Source organism: Alligator sinensis, unplaced genomic scaffold (genome assembly GCF_000455745.1).
Source record: "Alligator sinensis unplaced genomic scaffold, ASM45574v1 scaffold8_1, whole genome shotgun sequence".
NCBI lineage: Eukaryota > Metazoa > Chordata > Crocodylia > Alligatoridae > Alligator > Alligator sinensis.
The window spans coordinates 594,115-616,476 of record NW_005842568.1 but is presented as its reverse complement, the minus strand read 5'-3'; the positions used below and the strand labels follow the sequence as shown (position 1 = coordinate 616,476).

Sequence of the window (22,362 nt, the reverse complement as noted above, 5' to 3'; positions counted from 1 at the left end):
GAACGGCGCGGGGGGGGCAGTGCCAAACACTGCCTGATGCGGCAAGCGGGGTGCCGCAGCTGATGTCGCCACATGCAGCCCTGACGGGCGAGCCTGGAGCTGGTGCGGGGCCCAGGCTTGCAGCGGGGCTGGGTTACAAAATGGTGCTGAGCATTGGAGAGGGGAAAAGCAGCCCCTCACCCACCCCATGCCCTGCACTGCAGCCACTCGCAGCCCGTGTGGGGCTGCCTGTGCCTGCTCAGGACAGCCCCGCGTGGGCTGCAAGCGGCTGCAGTGCGGGCACTGGCCTCAGGGCAGGGGAGGGGCTGTGCCACTTTCCTCTGTGCCGGGAAGGAGCCTGGGGAAAAGCTGAGCGTGGGGAGGGGGCGGCCCCTCCCCCGCCCCGTGCAGGTGTTCGCAGCTCGCAGCCCGTGCGCAGCTGTGCAGGGCAGGTGCAGGCAGCCCCAGGGGGGCTGTGTGTGAGCAGCTGCACACGTGGCGCCAGGCACAGGGTGGGCGAAGAGCCACTTTTCCTCCCCCCCGCTCAGCTTTCCCCTGGGCCACTTTTCCCCGGGCTCCACCCCTGCCCTTCCGCCCCCCTTTCCCCTTACCTGCGGTGCTGGCGCGGGGCAGCCAGGCGGTCTCAGCCTGGGGCTTCTGGCTGGGGAGGGTAGGGCCAGGCAGGCCCTACTGCTGGGGGAGCCCGCTGGGCTTCCCCTGGGTCCTACTGCCCTTGGTTCCTGTCATTTTTGACAGGAACCAAGGGCAGATAAATATTAATTTTCTAAATGTTTTGGGGGCCCCATGGGCCGGACAGAAGGCCTTGTGGGCCAGATCCGGCCTGCGGACCATATTTTGCCCACCCATGGTCTAAATCTTTAGTAATGATATTAAACAATGCCAGACCCAGGAGAGATCCCTAAGGAGCCCCACATGATACCTCTTTCCAACCAGACATTGAACCATTGAGGAATCATAGCAAATGAGGGCTGGAAGGGAGCTCAGGAGGTCACATCTAGTCCAACCCCCTGCTCAAAGCAGGATCAGCCCCAACTACATCATCCCAGCCAGGGCTTTGTCTACCCAGGTCTTGAAAACCTCCAAGCACAGAGACGCCACCACCTTTCAGGGTAACCTGTTCCAGTGGTTCACCACCATCCTCATGAGAAAGTTCTTCTTAATATCTAACCTCAGCTTCCCTTACTGCAACTTGAGCCCATTGCTCCTTGTCCTGTCATCTGTCACTACTGAGTCCAGCTCCATCCTCTTTGCAGCCCCCCTGCAGGGAGGTGAAGGCTGCTATCAAATCCCCGCTCAGTCTTCTCTTCTGCAGACTCAATCAGCCCAGTTCCCTCAGCCTCTCCTCAGAAGTCACGAGCCCCAACCCCATAACCATGTTTGTTGCCCTCCGCTGGGACTATCCGTTGAGTGTGATGATCCAGCCAATTATGCATCCACCCCACAGTACTTTCATCCAGTGTGAATTTCCTCAGCTTATTAATGAGAATGTCATTGGAGACAGTGTCAAAAGCCTTGCTGAAGTCAAGGTATAGCACATCCACTGCTCTCCCCCCATTCCACAGAGCCTGTTACTTTATCATAGAAGGAAGTCAGGTCAGATAGGCATGATTTGCTTTTGATGAATCCATGCCGGCTGGTCCTGAACATCCCGTTCACCTCCAGATGCTTCAAAATAGATGCCTTGATGACCTGCTCCATAATGTTTCTGGCTATTGAGGTAAATCTGTAATTCCTTGGATCCTTCTTACTTCTCTTAAAGGTGTGTACTACAAAACTTCATGAATTCTCAAAGATGACAGCCAACATTTCTGAAATTACCTTGAATCATTTTTGCTGCCCTCTGCTGGGCTCTTTCCAATGAGCCCACAGTCAGACGAAATTTAACAAAGACCAGTGTGAAGTCCTGCACTTAGGACTGAATAAATGCATGCACACATGCAGACTGGGGAATGACTGGCTGCAGTACTAGAGGACCTGTGGGCTACAGGGGGCCATAAGCTGAATATGAATTTATCTGCAATCTGCCTCCATCGGCTCCTTCTCATACCCACTTTCTCAGTCATTCCACATGTTCTAGCCCAACCATATTAATGATTTCTCATCTGCTCTCAGTTGACACCTTTCCTACTCTCTCTTCAACTCATTTGGTTGTTGATTTGCTCTCCATGCTTTATTCTCCTCCACTCTTGGCCCTTTGGCCCCTCTTTCCTATTGTCCCTCTTATCCCTGCCCGTGATTATCCTTGTTCTTGCCCAATACCACCTCCCTCCCTTCCACTTCTTATACTGTATAAGATCTCCAGCAAGAGTCATGGAACCAGGCTCACGTGCTCCACTACATGAATTTATTCTTTCCTCCTCCACTTCTGGCATCCATCTAGCTGAATTCTGCTTTTCCAGCTTAAAATGAACCAGCGCAGCTGTGTTTTTGCTAATTTTGACTCACCTCTCAAGCTTCTCCTCCTCCTGCCACTTCTTTCTCTGCACACAATCTCATCAATTTCTTCCGTGGGAAAACTGGCAAATATGATGTGACTTTCTGTGTTCCCTTCCCTCGTCCTTTCCTACAATTCTCTTCTTCTCTTATCAGAGATTCAAAAGCTTCTCATCTGCTCCCCTCTCTGAACCCGTACATTTTTGCCAGTGAGCTGTGTCCCATCTCATTTCCTGATCTACTTCATGCCCGCTCTCACTCACCTTACCTCTCATCCTCTCAACTTTCTCACACCTCTCTGACTCTTTCCTGTATACAAGTATACTGTAATCTCCTTAGTTTTAAGAAAAAGCCACCCTTGAGCATATGAGTCTCTCCAGCCTCAACACCTCATTGAATAGACTTGTTTACAATTACTCCAGTTTAATCCCAAACCTTCTCCACCCAGTTTCTGCCCTTTGCATTCCACTTTAAGATTATGACTCTCCTGTGCTTTAATGACCTCTTCCCAACCAAAACTCAAACCATTACATACTGTCCTCATCTCCTCGGCTTGTCTATAGCCACCTAAAAAAGTTAAGCATGCTAAATTTCTTGAAATCATCTTGAATTCACTTGGCCATCTGTGTCCGTCTTTACTCTGATTCTTGAATAATTAGCTCTTTGGGGCAAAAAGCAATTCTTCTCATTCTATACTTCTATTGCATCTATCACAATAGGGTCCCAGTCCATGACTAGGACTTCCTAGGTACTGTGATAATACAAATAACATTAATGAAAACAGTGGTAAGGTGTTTATGAATAAAAATATTGGGATCACTCCATTTTATTGAGTTTCAGATTATGGTGAATCCCACAGGCTCAAATATCTAGGACAGAATGAGAGGTACAAGACCAAGCGACAGCAGACTAATCCAGATTGGACAAGTAGTAGGGTCCACATAGGCATGACAGTCACGCCTATATAAATGCAGAAGAAATGAACAAAGCTATAATTTCTTAAAGGAGGTGAGGAACACCACCCCTCAGACTATAGGGGTCATGGCAAGGAAAGGGGTGCCTGGAGCCCCCAAGCTGGCAAGGGACATGGGGAAGCTGGGAAGGGATCAGGTGCTTAAAGAAGGGCCTGCGCCACCGCTGCCATCCCTGCCCATCGGGCACAGACATGAGCTGCTCCTGCCAGGGCTGCTGAGAGCAACTGTGCAAGGAGCTGTACTCTGTTGGGGACAGTGACAGCAGTGTGGGGGTGGGCTTCTCCTTCCAGCACCTGCTCCCTACCCACCCCCCTGGTTCCAGGTATCCCCCAATGACCAGAAACTGGGACTGAAAGGAAAAACCTGTGTGCCACTGCCACTGTCCCCAGTTGAACCCAGGACCCTGCCCAGCTGCTCCCTGTAGCCCACAGCTGGAGTGGGGCAGAAGCAGCTCTTGGGCTCCCCCTGCATCCAGCTCACTCAGGAGTGGTGGACAGGTGGTGGTGAGTGCACACCACTGCTCCCCTCCTGGATCCACACCCCCCGGATATTTGTATCTTGTTATGTTCGCTGAGCCCTATATCACACATTACCCTATACGCCAAGGATTCTACTAGTCACCTCTGAATTCACTCCCTCCAAATGCAGGAGACTGGACTGTCCGTGGTATTTCCTTCTAGTCCTATGATAACCAAGCAGACAATGTAGAGAGAGAAGAGCAGAGTTTTAAAACACAGCCTTTAAGAAACCGCGTAGGAGAGAGCTGTCAAATGACACTAAGAACAACTAGTAATAAAAAAGAACGGAAAAAGCAGAAGGACAGAAGACAGCTAAGATGTCAAAGGAGAGAATGTAAACAGAAAGCAGGATGAGGACAGAATAAGTCTTGAGAATGAGGTCAGAGGAGGTTATTCGAGGTTTTAGCACGAAAACATTCTTAAGAAGGTTTTGGCACCTAAGAAAAAGCAGTTGCTTGAAACTATGGAAAACAGAGAGGTGATGTTGGGAGAAACGTATATTGAAGTACTTGCCACCACCGATTTCTGTTCATGTGTTTATTCTAAGATTGCCCTCCTAGATACCACGCCAACAGTTAAATCTGTAAAGCAGGCTGTATATAGCTATAAGACTTCACTTTACCCTGAAGAACCCCAGATGACCACAGTAATCCACCCATTCATGACCTGGAAATTAGATTAGTGTAACATAATATACTTAGGAATGATATTGCTGGCTTTAAAAAAAGCTTTTAAAATGCAGCTGCCTATTTCACAACGCGTGCAAGCAAGAGCCTACCACTCCAAAGGCTTCATAGTGTACACTATCAGCCCTCATACCCAAAGTCAGGTTCAAGGCTTTGGTTCCAATTCTTAGATTTCTTTATGGAAACAGCCCAAACTACAAGAGAAGCAGCCTCGTTCTTCCCTCCTGCATTCCTTTGCTCCAATTGGGTCGTCACGCACAAGGGTTTAGTGTACATTAAAAACAGACTTGTTGGACGGTAGCCCTGGAAAGAGGAACTCCTGGAATACATCGAATTGTTCACACAAACCTCACTGCCATCGCAACTGAATAGAACACAGTCTCAGGCATCAATCCCCAATAATTAACCTGGTCTACATTCAAATGCACCCTCCTCTGGTAGGCTGAGGGGAAAAAATGACACCCTAAATCGTTGGGTTTTTAATCCTTGTAAAACCAACTACTAGTAACAACTATGGCTGAGAAAAATGTCTAGAATTTAGGGCTAAGTGAGGAAGCATGAAAGATGCTGCAGTTTCACCGAAACAGTGACTAAATCTTCCTAAATGCTAAAAATGAAAACATTCGGGCCCAATCGTATTGTATAGTTTTATACACCATTTCTCAAAGCCGATGGTGGCCTTTAAAGAGCAAGCAAACAGGCTCTCTCTGGCTGCTGATTCACACTACCTGGTCTTAAGTAGTATCATCCTCCTGGTCAAGGCACAGGGAACAGAGGTAACAAACCCCAGAACTATGTTATGCCAGAAATCAGTCAGTGAAGAACTTTCTCCACCATCTTTCTTGCTCTAGCTTTTAGGTATGCCTTGATTTCTGATACCTAACGTGTCAAGCAAACTTGGCTAAAATGTATTTGCTAGGGACAGTCTTTTTGAAAAGTACCTCCACATTTTTCTATCATCTGCATTTGTCAGCACTACCGTATCCCTGAATGTAGGTTTTTGAATGCTGAAGGAAGGTTGAAGCAAGACCAACAGGCCCAGAGACCTTCAGACTCCCCTTGGGCCACAGGTTCATGTGAACACTCACTCTCTTAGCCAGAGCAGGAGGGCAAAGGACCTTAATGTCTGCATGAGTGACACGCTGTGGGGAGGGAAAATATGAGACCCACAGTTAGGGGCCCTGTAGAAAAGCAGAGAGCAAATCTGGGCAGTGAGAACGTGACAGGAGGCACTCTGTCTTCATGCCCTTTGGACTCCTATTTTAGGACCTTTATGAAGGGAGTGGGAGAACTGAATGTCCATATTTCTCAGGGGGAAATGGTTAAAGCTCATCACCATAACCATAATTCAGGAAAGGCCTCAAATAAGAGGAGTAAGAGCAGTAGATGGAGTGGTTCTGCTTCTGACAAACTCTTTGAAGAGGCAAGAAGTGAAGAATGCCATCCAACCTAATGCCCCAAATATTATTCAGCTACCAACTTACACACGTGGGGACGAAGGAGAGTAAAAGGGGCTGTACATCAAGCCATTAACACTGGTCCACATACACCAGGGGTTGGCAAAATGCGGCCCGAAATTAGTGCCCGCCCCTGAGAGACGTGCTCCCAAAGATGTAAGCAATCCAGTTGTGCTCCTGGAGCGCAGGATCTTGGTCAGCTCTGAATGTGCCCTGATAATGGGAAGCATGTTGACAGTTTGGATAGCAGAAACATCAATACATTTTATAAGTTTCAGGGGTGCAATCAGAGCATTTTCTGATCTTTTACCCCAGGAAGACAAAATTACCTCTCTCACTTTTTAAAAGAGGGACAATCCTTCTGTAAGGCAGAAGGAAGAATGAAACTCACTGGCATTTCTCCCCAAAAAGGCACCAAAATTCATTCCAATGAAAGGTCATCCGACGTGAAGAATAGGAGCAACTGATAGCTCCTGACTAGGACAACTCAAACTAGTCAGAAATGCTTAAGCAGGAGATTAAGCATGCTTCACAAATCATATCATTCTTCCTAAGAGAAGCTGAAAATCCAACTGCTTCTTCAGAGCCCTGGACAGAAAATACATTTTCCTCACTTGGGGGCGGTGGGGGTGGTTGGAATAAGTCCCAATACCAGATAAAGCTTCTTTGCAAAGGAACAGGATGATAAAATATGCCCAACATCTATCCTCTTTATAATTGCCCTTCAAGTATTTGAAGACTTATCAGATACCTGAAGGGCGATCATAAGGATGATTTAGGGTAGGAGATGGGACTAGATTCAATGGCCTCAAACTGTAGCAGAGGAAATTTCAGTTGGAGGTAGGAAGAACTTTGCGAGTACGAGGGTGGTCTGGCATTGGGACACGCCACCTAGAGAGTTGTGATCCCCGGAGACTGGCATGAGCTGGCCAAACAGACACTTGGCTAGAAAGGCTTAGCCGGGGATGACCCTGCCTTAAGCAGGTGGCTGGACTAGGCTGAACTCATGAAATCCCTTCCAGCCCTACTTTCTTATGATCCTTCAAAGATAAAACCAAAGAAATTGGAGTTTAACAACCCAAACTGTTAATGTTCACAGAGAACCTATTTCTTGCCTACAGTGCAGACACAGGTGAAAAAGAAAACTTTTCTAGCCATGTTGATCCTGTTGCCAGCCCTGGCCATTTTCAAGGGCCCAGGCGAAGCTGCAAAAGTGTGGCTAAGCAGACGGCCACAAAGCCTGCTTCTGAGAGGCTGCAGAATGAGCCTTTGCAGACGTGACATCACCTTGGTCAGCAAAGTAAAAGCAGCAATCAGCAAGTCCAGCTAAACCAGTAACGACATCCAATTAAAGCACAAAGCCTGAAAGGAGGCATTATAAGGGAAGATCATACATTAAATAATACAGATCTACCACAACGTAGCTTTATCTTAAAATGTTAATAGTAATAATCTGTGTAACCAAATGTATTTGATGTTGTCTTGCTATAGTAGACATCTTTTTGCTAAGTTTCTAGATCAGTTGTGAAAACAACTATAGCCTTCTTTACAGAAGACCATAAACTTTGGGGAAGAGAAAGACTGGCTGACAGCAAGCAGTCTTCCCTGATGCTGCAGGAAGGCGATAAGGAATCCTTCCTTTCAGAAGTCTAACCTTCACGGGAACATAAATCCCAAGTAAGCGACATCTTCCAAATCCACAAGAGGTCTGGTTCAATCCAGTTCCCAAATTAAACAAAGACAGCTGAAAAAAAACCAAATTAGATGGCTTATTCTTATGTTCTACAGATATAAGGCACTGGCTGGAGGGAAATTAGGAGAACTCCGAAATTCAAGAAGACCTGCTGCCTACCTGCATGCCACTCTCCTTCCCCACCTCGATCTCCCCAGCCAGTGTAGGTAAGAACCTATACTGTGCTGTCACAGGAAGCCAGAGAGACTTTGGGAAAACTGTTTGTTTTTGTATTTTGGGGCAAAAACAATAAAAGACTGGGCTGGAGACCTGTTTCTTGCTTCTTTTATCAGTAGCCAACTTGCAAGTTTACTCGTCATTCAGGTAACAATGCCTAGCTAGGATGACAGGAAAGTAAAGGAAAGGGGAAGATCGTTTCTTTTAATGCAATTAGGTACACTTTCTTATATTTCTTCTTTTGTCATGGACAAAAGGAGGGAGGGAGAAACAATATAAGCATTAAGGTTTTTTTCCACTTCAGGAGTTATCTTTAGTAATGATATCTTCTACTTTCTTGCACAGGCCCTAGTTCCCTGGAATTTTACCAAAATGGATTCAAAGGCCAACTCTATGGCAAAATACTCATCTTAAGTTGCACATCAAACTGAAAACTGAAGTATGCCTTTTCAAAATAAATGTTCTGGGTTTCTTTAGAATAGCATTTCTTTAATAAGTAAGCTTTATGTGATCTCTTTTAAGAGAAGAGGATTTTTCCTACCTTCAAATTGGATTTCTCCAAGGGAACAAGCTCAGTCCACAACTTTTTTTTTCTTTTTCGCTTACAGCACACTTGAGCAGTCAGAGATGGCCACAGAAACTGCACAATTCCAGGTCTCATCAAGCTTCGCTGAAGTACCTTAGCAAGGACTGCTACAGGACTTTAATTGGAACAGGCAGAAACAGGGAAGAAGATAAATGTCTGGTTGGAAGGAAAAGTTAGGAAACAGAAATGCTCTACTGTGACAAGGTGCAATCAAGAAGAGAGTTTGCATCATACTGCCAACCAACAAGGGATCATGAAAAGCTGGTTGCAGAGTCACATTGTCCAAGAATGAAAAATTAAGAGTTAACAGTAGAGAAAAAGAATCAATAAAGCAAGACAGAGAACTGAAGGCTGGGTCATTGTGCACTGGACTTGTTTTATCAGAGAAACATTATCTATGCGCCGAATGAAGAATTCAAGTCCACAGTGAATAAGCGCTATACAAAATGCCTCTATCCATAATAAAAACGGAAAGACGTAGAATCATTCTTCAAGCACTGAAGAAAGAAGCATGCCAACGAAGACTGTGTTTCAGGGAGCCACGTTTATAAATGTCACGTTTGCAAAACTAGCCTCAAGAAATATTTCCCAACCCTACTGGTAGCGGCACCTCTAACTGCCATGCTGAGGGCTGAGCGCACCCCTGGCAAAGAGGCTGCGCTTACCAGGAGCTGGTTAGGAGTTGTCTTGGAATCGAGTCAGCTGCCTGTCTCCTGCACGGTGCACTCCCCAAACACGCACTACGCTGATACACATTGCCAGCCAGAGCCTATGATGCTTAAAAAAGACAAAAATACAATTCTATAAATAGTAATGCAAGAAAAAAACCCTATGCTGCATCTCGGTTACATCTCCCAACGCAACACATACAACGACCGCAAAAGCCAGTAATTGAAAAGTCAAGGCATATACCTCCCACTTCACTCAGAGCCGCACATTTTACCGCAACAAACCTAACCACCCCCAGAACCATAACTCCACCCCACAGCAATGCCATCCTCCCACGAGACCCTTGCCTAGCTCTCTTGTCATAGGAAATAATCCCGGTTCCTCCTTTTGCCCCAACCACATCTAAAAAGCCCTGGAAAATTAAACACTCGAGGATTCATTGATACCCCAATGCTTGGTGAACAAAGCCAACCAGCATGTCATGAGCCGAGACTATGGCTATGATTACTCTTTAACAAATCACCCAAGAGTGCACAACATACCGACAGTCTATGAGAAAAGGGGCTTGTAATACTGTTACCCTGCCATCACTGCCGCCGCCTCTATTCTTTTCTCTTGAAGCTTGTCTTAGATTAACCTTTTAGGCACAGACAGTCTTTTGCTTTCTATATTTTCATTAGCACAAATGGGCCTACTATGTGCTAATACAACACAAGTAATCAGTCAACCCAGGCCTCATGCAGGCATTCAGTTTCTCCTGGGAAAGTCACTGCACTCCCAGGAGAAATCACAAGCATACAGATATTCAGCCTTTTTCTCCTAGAGTAAAAAGAGCCACTCTGGAGAAAACTAACCTGGGAACAATCAAGGTTAAGTCACTCCCAGGAGAATTTCTCCTGGGAGACTGGATGCCTACATGTTGTGGCTTCTCTCAGAAGAAAATGCAGTCCCCCTAGCATCCCTTCCCACCCCACCCCCACCCCCACCTGAAGACAGTGTGTTGCTTCCTGGACTCCAGCAGGGAACAGAACATGTTCCCTTCACAATCTCCACATTGTGCTACAGGGAACCACAGACGGACTGTGGGCAGCCTGAGTCAGCCAATCAGGGCTGTCTATGCACTGCTGCCATCTGTTGCCAAGCAGACTGAGGGAGGGAGCCTGCAGAGCTAAAACAGATATATGCATAAGCCACCCCCCCTCAGCTGCAAGCTTTCCAAAATTCAGGGTTTTCGCATTCAAATGTCCATACACACAACTCTGGGTATGTTTCTCTACCAGGAGAAAACACCTGGGGAATTCGCCCAGATTACGTGAAACATGGTGCCCATGGGTGCCATGGCGCCCCCAAGGTTTATTCAGGTGCTCACACACATTTTCACGATCAGTAAAAATCATTATTCCACCAAAAAATGCTGTCATTGCCAACTGAACTCAGAACAGCAACACTTAAAAAAAAAATTTCACAGGCTGTACGCAACAGCCAGCAAAATGAGACTGAGTCAGTCTGACTGACACAGTGTCGGAGTGGTGCTTACTACTCACTCCCTCCCCAAATGACACCATGCCCATGCGCATATCCAGGATTCTCAATTCTAAACTTTAATACTCATATTGGTGTCCGCTGCTTTTTCTTTTAAATTCAAATGTGCCCTTGGGCACATAAACGTTGGGAACCCCTGTATTATAGCTTTCACTGGTATCTTATTTTTGATCTTTTTAAGAAACTCATCTACCTCACCTCTCCAGACTTTCCCCAAGAATTCTGATGATTAGTTGTATCTGAGCACTTCAAGTAGTTCTTCCTCATATGATCCATTTTTACTCAGCAGAGACAAGGATTCAGATTACAAAGCAACATATAATGCCATGTAATCTGAATCCCTGAATAGATCCGTCTCAGCTAAGAATTAAACCCAGATCCATACTCTTAGGCCAGTTTTAGATGAATCTTTAATCACAAAACTATCATCTCCTTCTTCACCCTGTCATTCCATATTAAATCCAATGTATGCTGCAAGTCCCTTGGGATACGGTAGTTTGTGTTTTTTCTTGGTTTGGGTTTTTTTTTTGCAACACCAAACATATATCAAGTATGTCATAAAGATATCAGATGGTCAATCCTGAAAGAGATTTCACTATGAGTTTGGATGAGACTCTCACGGCAGTTTAACTTGGCATGGGCACAGCTTCTATACTGCAGCAAGAATGTGTGCATTATGTACGCACACTATAGATGTCAACAGTTTAGTGATGGCAGAACATACAAAGCTGGAAGAGGGGAAAGGGTACTGAGGTTGGCACTACTAAGGAACCAATGTGGGTGAAGTGATAGGCAATGGAGAAAGGATGAGATAAATGGGGGTAGAGTCTTCAGGACTTTGAATGTCAAACTAAAAAGCTTGACTTTAGCTATAGCTTTCAAGGTATAATCCATGGAAGGATTCACAAAAGGGATACTGCAGTCCTTCTGACAGACAAGGAAGATAAAATTTTGCCACAGAAATATGGACAGAGCGAGTAAAGAGGGCTAGCTGCAGGTATCAGAGGGAGTGAAAAGGAAGGGAGTGCAGTAATGAAGGCAACAGATCTTTAGGGCAGGGAGAAGCAGTTTATCTGCTAAGATCAGAAAAATAGAAAGATTTTTAACATGTTATTGAGGTAGAAGTCTCCAGAGTTGATCATTACTTGGATTAAAAAAAACCAAAACAGAAAATGAATTAACCCGAGACAGTGGGCAATAAGGAGTTCAGGTTACAGGAAATGGATGGCCAAAATTTTATGAAGAAATAGTAGTCCCCATGTCTTCTTTATTGAAGAGCAAAGCTTCAAAATGAAATATCATATGTAGGAGAGTGAAAGCAAGGAGATGCGTACAAGGTGGAGAAATACATTTGGAAGTCATCACCATAGAATCGATGGCTAAATTTCTGCAAGTCCAAGAAGTAACCTAGGAAAAAGAGTCAGCCAAATAATCATCTAAGACTTCAACAAGACAGAGGAAGTAAGTAGAGGAGTAACTGGAGCAACAGTAGGAGAATTCACCATAAATGATTTCTATCACAGTAATTCCTGAAGTGACTCATCGAGTTTGGGGCTCCCTCATACTGTGCTGTCCAAATACAGATTACAAGACAAGTCCAGATAAATTTAGGAAGAGAAGCAAGAGAAAAGTGAAACAAAAGCCAAGGAGGGAAGGATGTTAAACCCAAGGAAGTGTTCAGTGGTATCTCTGGCAAAAATGTCAAAGGTTATGAGTATGGAACAAAGAGAGAAGAAGTTACTACAGCACTTGTAGGTAGCTCAAGGAGTGGAGAGTTGGAAAGGATGAATAGGGAATGGGGTAGGATTTTTATTAATTTTATTTTTTAGAGGACAGGAAGATGCTCATTCTGATGACAAAGAGCTGGAAATTATGGATTATGGATGAAGAAAGGGCAGGGTTTAAATCTGGACAAAAAGCTATCATCCATGCATACCTACCATACATAAATGCACAACAAGTTAAAACAGCAACAGGACCACTCATCTGTCCTCTACAAATCATAACATTTATCTGAAAACTGAACATCTGGATGAAAAGCAGAATAGTATCATCATTAGGAAGTACTCTGAGCTTTGATTTCTCGTGGGGTCCGCTTTGGCCTGTAGAAGATGACTGCCTCCAAAGAAAGTTGACTGCTAAAAAGGCAGGGCTAGTTCCATGCCTCACAGAACATCACGAGGATTGACATTCAAAGCACATCATCAAAAGACCTGTTACAAGAAACATGCTTACTATCCTTTAAGCTCTCCTCAGTTCATAAGGCCTTTTTAAATTTTCAGAGGAATACCTCCTTATATAGGCACAATTTGGTATTTCTAGGTAAGAAACTTGTATGGACATGAAGGAGCTCAACATTCGTACAGGTCACTGTGGGAAGCAGAAAATAACTGGATCATTTAGGAGACACTCAGCAAGGACAGCCTGGATTATCATCCAGAAATCCTCCAATATCATAACTTGATAGTACTTGTGCAAAGTATGATGCAAGTGTAAATCCTTCAAAAGATGGAGACTGAGCTTGCTCATTTTGAGAAGATATGCATGTATTTTTAAAGTTGCACTGTAAATTAAAGTTGAAAACAATATTACCTAGTATTGATGTAGCGTACCACTATATTTTCTGTCTAGCTATGTGTTCTGATTTGCAGAAGTGATGAATACCCACAACTCTCACTAAAATCACTGGGATCTGTGTGTGATAAGCACCTCTGAAATGTAGGTCCAAACAATCTGTTGGGACTGTTTTCATTGTAAATGGTCTCAATCTAGGTACTAAGGAAGACAAATGCTGAGATCCATGGAAAAGGACACTGCGCATGCGCACAGTTTAAAAGGGCCCGCCGACCGGGAAAAAGCCCAGTTAGGCTCGGAAGCGGCGAGAGACGCGCGGGTGAAAGCTCGCTGCACCCCCGCTAAACATTCCTGCCATTTCCTTGTATTTAGTGATGCCAGTGCACTGCAAAGAAGTGGCTATGTTAATCCAGTCATTATATAGAGCAGTGGTGCCCAAACTTTTCACCCCATGGTCTAGATAGGTGATGCCAGGTCCACCTGCGGGCCAGATCCAGCTGGTGGACCTAATACTACGTGCCATGTGGCAATGGCCTGGCACCAATCTGGCTGTGCAGCAATGGCCTGAATCCAGCCCCATGGGCTCTGCAGGCCAGATTTGGCTGATAGGCTAGGGCTGAGCATTGCTGGTATAGAGCAAGGAGATTAATCCCCTTCAAACCATTCTCACGTCTATGAAGCTAGCCAGGACCTGAAATAAAAACCACTGAAGTCAGTGCTAAAGTTCCCACTGTCCTTAATAGTACAGATCAGGGCTCTATTGAATAGAGAGCGCAGTAAGATGAAATAAGCCTACTGTAGTTACAACAGACAACCATTTGTAGTCAAAGCATTAGAGAATTTGAGCAACTGACTGCAGAATTAAATGTAATGATGTTATTGCTTGGAGGATCTTTAAAAATCCTTTTATGAAAAATAGCAACAACCCTTTCAGCTGGCATGTTTTACAGGAGTTAGTTTCCTATTAAATGCCTACAAACAAAAATCCATACTGTAAAATTCTAACAAGTGGGTTTATTCTTTCAATATTTTATTGCTTATAATGCATGAGTAGATTTAATGCATATAGCTGTACTTAAATGCTCAAGTACTTTACTGAGAGTAACAGCTTCTTCTAAAAGCGTTGCTGTATGCTGTGTTTCTGTTTATATTATGATGGTCCTTCAAATAGTCTGATGTAGAACAAACCAAAATATACATTTGAAATGACTACTTTCCTTGACAACTTGATTTTTTTTGGTCAAAAAACTGAAGATCAAAATCTTTTGAACTGAATTTTACAGTCTTTGGTTTTTCAAAATTTTATACATTTTCCCCTTGTCTTCATTGAAATTCTTGGCAAAAGAAAAAAACATTCATTTTTTATTAATAATATTTAACTACCTCATGGAGATCTAGAAATAATTAGTTACTGCTTGTACAGTGCATTGAGTATGGAACATACTATTAGAAAACCTATGCTGCTCTGAAATAGAAATGTGCCTGTGTGGCTAACATGACCCATTATAACACCTATTAACTATTTCCTTCAGATTAAGTTATTGAACGCTACTCTGGCACAAATGTCCATATAGAACATGAGTCAGTTAAATTTGGGGTGAATGCCAACTTTCAAAACAAGTTAAACTTGTTTACCCTAAGAACCATCCTCTTTATAGGGGTTTAATTCTGCAGGACAGACTCCATAGTTTGGACATAGAAGATTGTTTGGTAAATCTGTGCTAAGGCTAGCTCTAGGTAGAGGTAGTTGCCTTAAAGAAAATTAAATGAATAATAATTTTGCATTTTTTTTTTAATTCAGGAAACTTCTGGCATGATTTAGTCTCACTTCCCAGAAGGTATCCGATGCAATGCTCTCCTTCTCGAACACGTACTCCTAGCAGCACGTGATTGTTTCCCATTAGTGAAGTGGTCCAATAACTGCCTTCTTCTATGAATAAACTAGAGCAACCCTAATTTAATTTTGAGGAAAGTAATTTCACTCTTGTTTATCTCCTGGAAACATACCTCCTCATTATGGTTGATGAAATTGTGACAGCATCATGGCTGGTCTTGTTCAAACTTAGATTTGCGGTCAGAAATGAAAAAGACCTTCATGCACTAACGTTTAATTATAAAAGCACTTTTTGCACTACTCCAAAACCAAACCCATAGTTCTGTGTATTTGGCTTTTTTCTCTTTCAGGTAATGATAAAGAGGTGGAGAACCAACCTTGGCCAAATCTGTACTTAGTTCTGGGAAAGTCTGAGTTTTGGCAAATATGCTGAGGAAAATGTAATGACCAGCAAACCTGAGGCTGAGGCAGCCCAACATTTTATCTCCTGAGTCTAATTTCAAGTTTTCTGACATCTCTTAATTGACTTCAGTGCATGCATTTGATGGCATCACTTTAGTTTTCCAGAAATGCTTGCACAGTTTGGAGGGGGAAAAGAAACCATTTTCTGAGTGGATACCAGCACTGCTGTAACTATCAGTAGTAGATTCATGGCAGAACATGCTCAGATTCCCAGCAACACTGAAACCAACCACAATTTTTTCTTTGAGGTTTGAGATGGTTTGGACTATTATTCTTCTGAAGAGTAGAAAATAGGAGGATACTTTTAACCTATTAAATAGGTACTTTGCGTCAGTCTTTCATCAGTCCCATGGGACGCCCATGCCCGCTACAGGGCCGGGAAGTCCGGGTGAGGGTGATCCCCTGCCCTCCATTAATGCTGACTTTCTGAAGGAACATCTTGAGAAGCTGGATACCTTCAAGTCAGCTGGCCCTGACAATCTTCACCCCAGGGTACTCAAGGAGCTGGCGAGCATCATAGCCCAGCCTCTAGCACGGATCTTTGAAAACTCTTGGTGCTCTGGTGTAGTGCCTGAAGACTGGAAGAAGGCCAATGTGGTGCCTATCTTCAAGAAAGGGAGGAAAGTGGATCCGGCTAACTATAGGCCCATCAGCCTGACTTCTATCCCGGGGAAGATCTTAGAAAAGTTTATTAAAGAGGCCATCCTTAATGGACTGGCCGACGCCAACATCTTAAGGGATAGCCAGCACGGGTTTGTTGCGGGTAGGTCTTGCTTGACCAATCTCATTTCCTTCTACGACCAGGTGACCTATCACCTGGACAAGGGAGAAGAGATTGATGTCATATATCTTGACTTCAAAAAAGCCTTTGATCTGGTGTCCCATGATCGCCTCTTGGAGAAACTGGCCAATTGTCGCCTTGGGTCCTCCACGATCCACTGGCTGGGAAATTGGCTCCGGGGTCGGACCCAGAGGGTAGTACTCGATGGAAGTCACTCATCGTGGTGTCCTGTGACCAGTGGGGTCCCCCAAGGCTCTGTCCTTGGACCCATACTGTTCAACATCTTCATTAATGATGTGGACACTGGAGTCAGAAGCGGACTGGCCAAGTTCGCCGATGACACCAAACTTTGGGGCAAAGCATCCACACCAGAAGACAGGCAGGTTATCCAGGCTGACCTGGACAGGCTCAGCAAGTGGGCGGACGAGAATCTGATGGTGTTCAACGCCGATAAATGCAAGGTTCTCCACCTTGGGAAAAAAAACCCGCAGCATCCTTATAGGCTCGGCAGGGCTATGTTGGCTAGCACTATGGAAGAAAGAGACTTGGGGGGCATCCTTGACCACAAGATGAACATGAGCCTGCAGTGCGATGCTGCGGCTAGTAAAGTGACCAAAACGCTGGCTTGCATCCATAGATGCTTCTCAAGCAAATCCCGGGACGTCATTCTCCCCTTGTACTCGGCCTTAGTGAGGCCGCGGCTGGAGTACTGGGTCCCGGTCCGCAGCTGGAGTACTGCGTCCAGTTTTGGGCTCCACAATTCAAAAAGGATGTGGAGAAGCTTGAGAGAGTGCAGAGAAGAGCCACGCGCATGATCAGAGGTCAGGGAAGCAGACCCTACGATGACAGGCTGAGAGCCATGGGGCTCTTTAGCCTGGAAAAGCGCAGGCCCAGGGGTGATCTGGTGGCCACCTACAAGTTTATCAGGGGTGACCACCAGTATCTGGGGGAACGTTTGTTCACCAGAGCGCCCCAAGGGATGACGAGGTCGAATGGTCACAAACTACTTCAAGATCATTTCAGGCTGGACATAAGGAAGAACTTCTTTACTGTCCGAGCCCCCAAGGTCTGGAACAGCCTGCCACCGGAGGTGGTTCAAGCGCCTTCATTGAACACCTTCAAGATGAAACTGGATGGTTATCTTGCTGGGATCCTATGACCCCAGCTGACTTCCTGCCCTTTGGGCAGGGGGCTGGACTCGATGATCTTCCGAGGTCCCTTCCAGCCCTAATGTCTATGAAATCTATGAAATCTATGAAATATATAATCTTTTCTAAATAACAAGTCTGAACATAATGAAAATTTAACTTACCATTTTCAACATGAGCAAGTCTGTGCATGAGAGGTAGCCATACAAGGCACTGAGGAGGTGGATCGGCCATCAATGTGTCTAAAAACATGTTTAGCATTATCTTTTTCTGTAAGAGAGACAAAAGCATGACTCTATTGCTGATAGAGAACAATTTTTTTTTTTTTTTTTTTTAAAGAAGAGTCATTCAGTATTTTTTTAGTGAGTACCATTAGTATATGTTCACTATTGTAGAGAACAAACAACCACATGCCTTGCCCAATGGATTTTCAGTCTAAAATAGACAGCACATCACAAACAAGATGAGGACCTCACCTCCTGGGGCTGCAGTGGTGGCAATCTGGCGCGTGGAGCCTGGCTGGCAGCTGGAGCATGGCTCTGGCCAGCCAGGCTCCAGTTTCAGGTGGTGCACGCTGCTGCCACATGTGCCACCCCACTTTTTTCAGGCATGGGATTTTTTTAACACCAGGATCTCCCAGTGTCAAAAGCCTGAACGCTGCAAATCAGAAGTGTGGTAAACACCTGCATGCATGGCACGTGTTGTCTGTGGCGCCACAGACGGGTCTGCAATGTCGCATACTGCATGGGCGCGCTCGTCCGGATGCACCCTGCGAGTTACAGCAGGAAGTCTTGGTAAAGAGCGTGTTTTAAGGGGGTATTTGAGTCCAAAGAAAGATGGTTGTTTAGAACTAAAGAGAGGTAATCCAAACACAGTCCAGCAGCACCAGAAGAGAGGACAAGCAGAGGGATAATCGAAAGAACTCTTCAAGCCAGAGACAGAAGACAAAGTTAAGAGAAAATGGGGCAGGGCAGAATTGTGCTAAGATCTCAGGAAGTGGAGAACAACGCTGAAGATTTGGGGAGAGGTAAATAACGTGGCATTTCATGAGAAAACAATCTGTCCGAGGCCCTGCTGTTTTGTAGATAGTCTTGAACTGAAACAAGCTAGGAAAGGAGAAAGAATGAAAGAGAAACAATGAAAACACGTTCTAATGGAGACAACAGGCTGGAAGAAGGGCTAAGAAAACTGTATAACAGGAAAAAGTACTTTGGGCTTCCCGAGTGGGGGAAGTGGGGGTTGGGGCAGAGCAAACAAACAAAACAGCCCAAAACAGGGATTGCCTTAAAAACATGGGAAAGGGAAGAAGCTGCTCCTGCCCAGCCACTCCCTCGTTTTTCAGTGAAAGCCAAATTCCCTGCTCTCAGACAGGCGACTCGAGAAGTAAAGGAAAACCAAGAGAAGTACAGATCCCTTACTGAATGCAGATGGCAATCTAACACTAGCTGATGAAGAAGGCTGAAGTATTTAATAAAGTATTCACCTCTACCATGAGTTCTGAGGTATTTAATGTCATTTACTTCAGACTTCACAAATAATGTCAGGTAGCTGACAGCGAACACCAAAGGTCCTTCAAGCGCTTGTCCAAGTGGAACTCGCTGGGAAACCCCAATCCTAATGCAGAGCAAAGGACTGCCCTTCCTTAAGAGGGAAGGGAAGCAGATGTCCCCATCAATGCCTACGGCTTTGTAAAGTTGTGAAAGGAACTCCACGTTACTGCCCTGGATATCAATGATAGGAACATTTTTAACACAACGCACGGTATGTGAACAGGCCTGGGTTAAAAGAGCCATAAATACTGCCAGATATTTGTGTCTTAGATAAATGATGGCAAAGTACAACACAAATAGAAATCTACTTAGAATATCCTTAGGAACCGCACCACCCTTCGCTCTCATTCTTAGTCTCATATTCTCTTATTGTCTCAACAAATGAAACAGTTTAAGAGATTGTCTCAAGGGCTTTTCCCTTTTCAAATAAAAGGCAAAGCCCTTCCTGCTACCTGGTATATTAACTGAATCTCTAAAAACAGCTTGTGATTTGGAAAAGGTTGTTTTACATGGAGCCCTGAAACTACCTAAGGTACAAGTCCGGGGTACAATCTAAGCAAAAATGTATCGCGAAAGAACGCTGTACACAAAGGGTCTTTTGGGGGGCTCCCAGTTCTCCCACCCTCACAGCTGATGCGACTGGCGGCAGAGAAGGAATCCTTCACAGAAATGTGGACAAATGAGAGGAGGCCGAAGGTTCACGCTGAGGACTTACCAGAGGTGTGAACCCTAGCCTCAGAGTCCTTGCAGCGCCAGCGTGTGGAAAAGATGGTGTGTGCTTTTCTGTTCTTAAATTTATCATTGATAAGCCCTCACCTTGGTTATCCAGTCCTTTAGATATAGGAAATTATTCAGCAAGCACCAATAAGACTTTAACAAATAATCTTGTTGTCTAGAGGCTGAAGAGTAGCACTCTACACTGATAACTGTTCCAGATGATAGCAAATCTCAGAAATCTTGTGTTCCCTGTATGTCTGGGCAAATACCCGTTTTTCAAGCCAACAGCTGCAATCCAATTTTCTTTGCCTAGCAAAGGAGCTGAAGACACAACAACTATTCTGAACAAGAAATGGTGAAAGAAGGAAGTGAGCTGTCTGACATCGAAAGCAGCCTGCGTCCATCTTTCTTTACAGAGGTCAGGTAGTAACTGAAATTAAAACCTTTCCTTCTGTGCTGGGACAGTAACCATCTGCACTGGTACAGGGAAAGCAGTTTGGGATTTTGAGACGAAGCACAGCATATCCATAAAAATAATTCAGTAGCCGTTTGCCTGCTGTTTTAATATTCTGTGTTGTTAAAGACTGGTACAAGTGACATGAAAATATGCGGAAGGCAAGCTTGGGCTAACCGATAGTGACCTTCAGTCAACCCTAAATACCAAGGTGGGCACACCTTTAGTTATATCAATTTAATTATTTTGATTTTTTTTTTAATAACATTTTAAGCAAACTAATTAAAGTGGTATAAAAACCTCAAGTCCAGACCTTAACTCAGTTAACTGACAATCAGTTCACTGAAGTTAATGCACATCAGTTAATTCTGAAGAGAGAAGTAAAATATCCTTCCTTTATGTTTTAAAGCAGAGGTGCTCAACCTGCAGCCCATGAGCCAGACACGCTCCGCGGAGCTGTATCATCTCACCCGCAGGGCTTCCCATGAGCCCAGAAATTTGACGGCAGGGGAGCAGTGGCACTACTCCCATGCTACCAAACTTCCAGACCCGAAGGGAGCCTCAGGCCCGGCGTGCTAGACTGGGTGCCGAGTCCAGCGTGCAGCGATGGGCAGCAGTAGCACCGGGCCCCAGGGCACAATCCCAGTGTGCGGGGATGAGGGGGGCAGTGCCAGGCTCCCAGGGCCCGATCCTGGTGAGTAAGGGTGGGAGGTGGTGCTGCCAGGGCCCAATCCTGGTACATGGGACTCCAGTCTGCAGTTCAGCCCCATGCCACTCATCCAGCCCATGGGGCCAAATGTTTGAACATTGTTGCTTTAAAATAACAGTTGGTTTCCCTCTCCCTTTTTTCCCCCCTAAAAAGTCTCTGATCAAAGTACACAAAAAGTAATTTCCTTTGCAAGTAGCGAATTTAAATCATGCACTAAAGTTGTGCCAATTCCTTGTCTTGTCTAAAGGGTTGGCCCTTCCTTTTAACTACTCGGGTCCACTTAAAACTTTTTTAGTACACACAGTATACCACCCTAAAAAGAACACGCATGCAGGCTATAATAGCACCTCTTTCTGAAATCCACTGATTTCCTGTAGTTCAACATGCAATATAAAAATGCCATTTTGTCATCTTACTTGTTGTGGGAAACACGTCCGCACAGAATGCTCCGTGTATCCAAAAGAAGGCCCTTCAAATACTGCTGTAGGGAGCTTTAACACTTCTCGCAAAAACTGATCAAACTTTGTAAATATCATCAGTCCATTGGAATCAGATATTTGGGAGAAAACATCTACAAGAGGAACAAAAGAAAAGTAAAACCTTTAGAGTACATACAAGCTTACTGAAAAACATCATTTTTTCAACACAATTTTTAGTTCCACTGTCTTTCTACAATGGACATACATTTCTTCTATTTGTTTGCAAGATAAAATATACAGTGACAATTTCTGGACTTTGTATATTGTTCTTATACAAAAGATGTTTCCAGTGTACTGAAAACCTTCAAAACTTAACATGCCAACTGCAAAAAGGCAGAAGCCAGAAGGTATTATAAAAAGAGTTAAGTAAAAATAACTCCACTTCAACATTTGCTTCCTCAAAAGGTAAACTATTCAAAATATTTTGAAAATAACACTTGAAAACGACTTTGGGACGACTGGAATTGCTTGAGGCTGAAGTACACACCCTCACGGCTAGGAAGGTGGGTTAAGAAGCCCTTTATTTGAGGGCCAGTGGGAAAGACAAAGAAATGCAAAGGAACTTCTTAGCCATACAAGGTGCATCTTCAGTAGGAAGAAAGAGGTTCAGGTAAACTCTAGGCTCCCTCAGTTCGTAACTCACGTGCAAGATACAAAGTGCTTTGTCTTAACTAGGCTTTTACCTCGGGTACACTCATGACACTTAATAACACACCCTTTGTTCCATAATGAAATGAGAACCACAATCAAGCTCTGTAAGGTGATGGAAAGTCAAGCAGTGCAACTTAGGAAAAGTTAGAAACACCTGATGGCCCCTAGACGTCCTGACCCACCAATGGTAGATTTCATCCCTGAATTAAATCAGGGAAATCTCACAATC

At 44.6% G+C, this 22,362-nt stretch overlaps 1 protein-coding gene across 14 annotated transcripts in view; it reads right to left on the bottom strand.

The window, feature by feature from the left end:
- DTNB (dystrobrevin beta) overlaps nt 1–22,362 on the bottom strand; it is a 299,067-nt gene that overhangs the window by 209,877 nt on the left and 66,828 nt on the right. For all 14 annotated transcript variants that reach the window (XR_003096007.1, XR_003096008.1, XR_003096009.1 and 11 more), the window contains 2 exons: nt 21,420–21,574; nt 17,738–17,843 (listed from right to left, as the gene is read on the bottom strand). Coding sequence is in view for 11 of the 14 variants with exons in the window: in XM_025214126.1 (XP_025069911.1) it covers nt 17,738–17,843; nt 21,420–21,574 (261 nt within the window). In the remaining 3 variants the exon portion in view is untranslated. The remainder of the gene's footprint in view (nt 1–17,737; nt 17,844–21,419; nt 21,575–22,362) is intronic.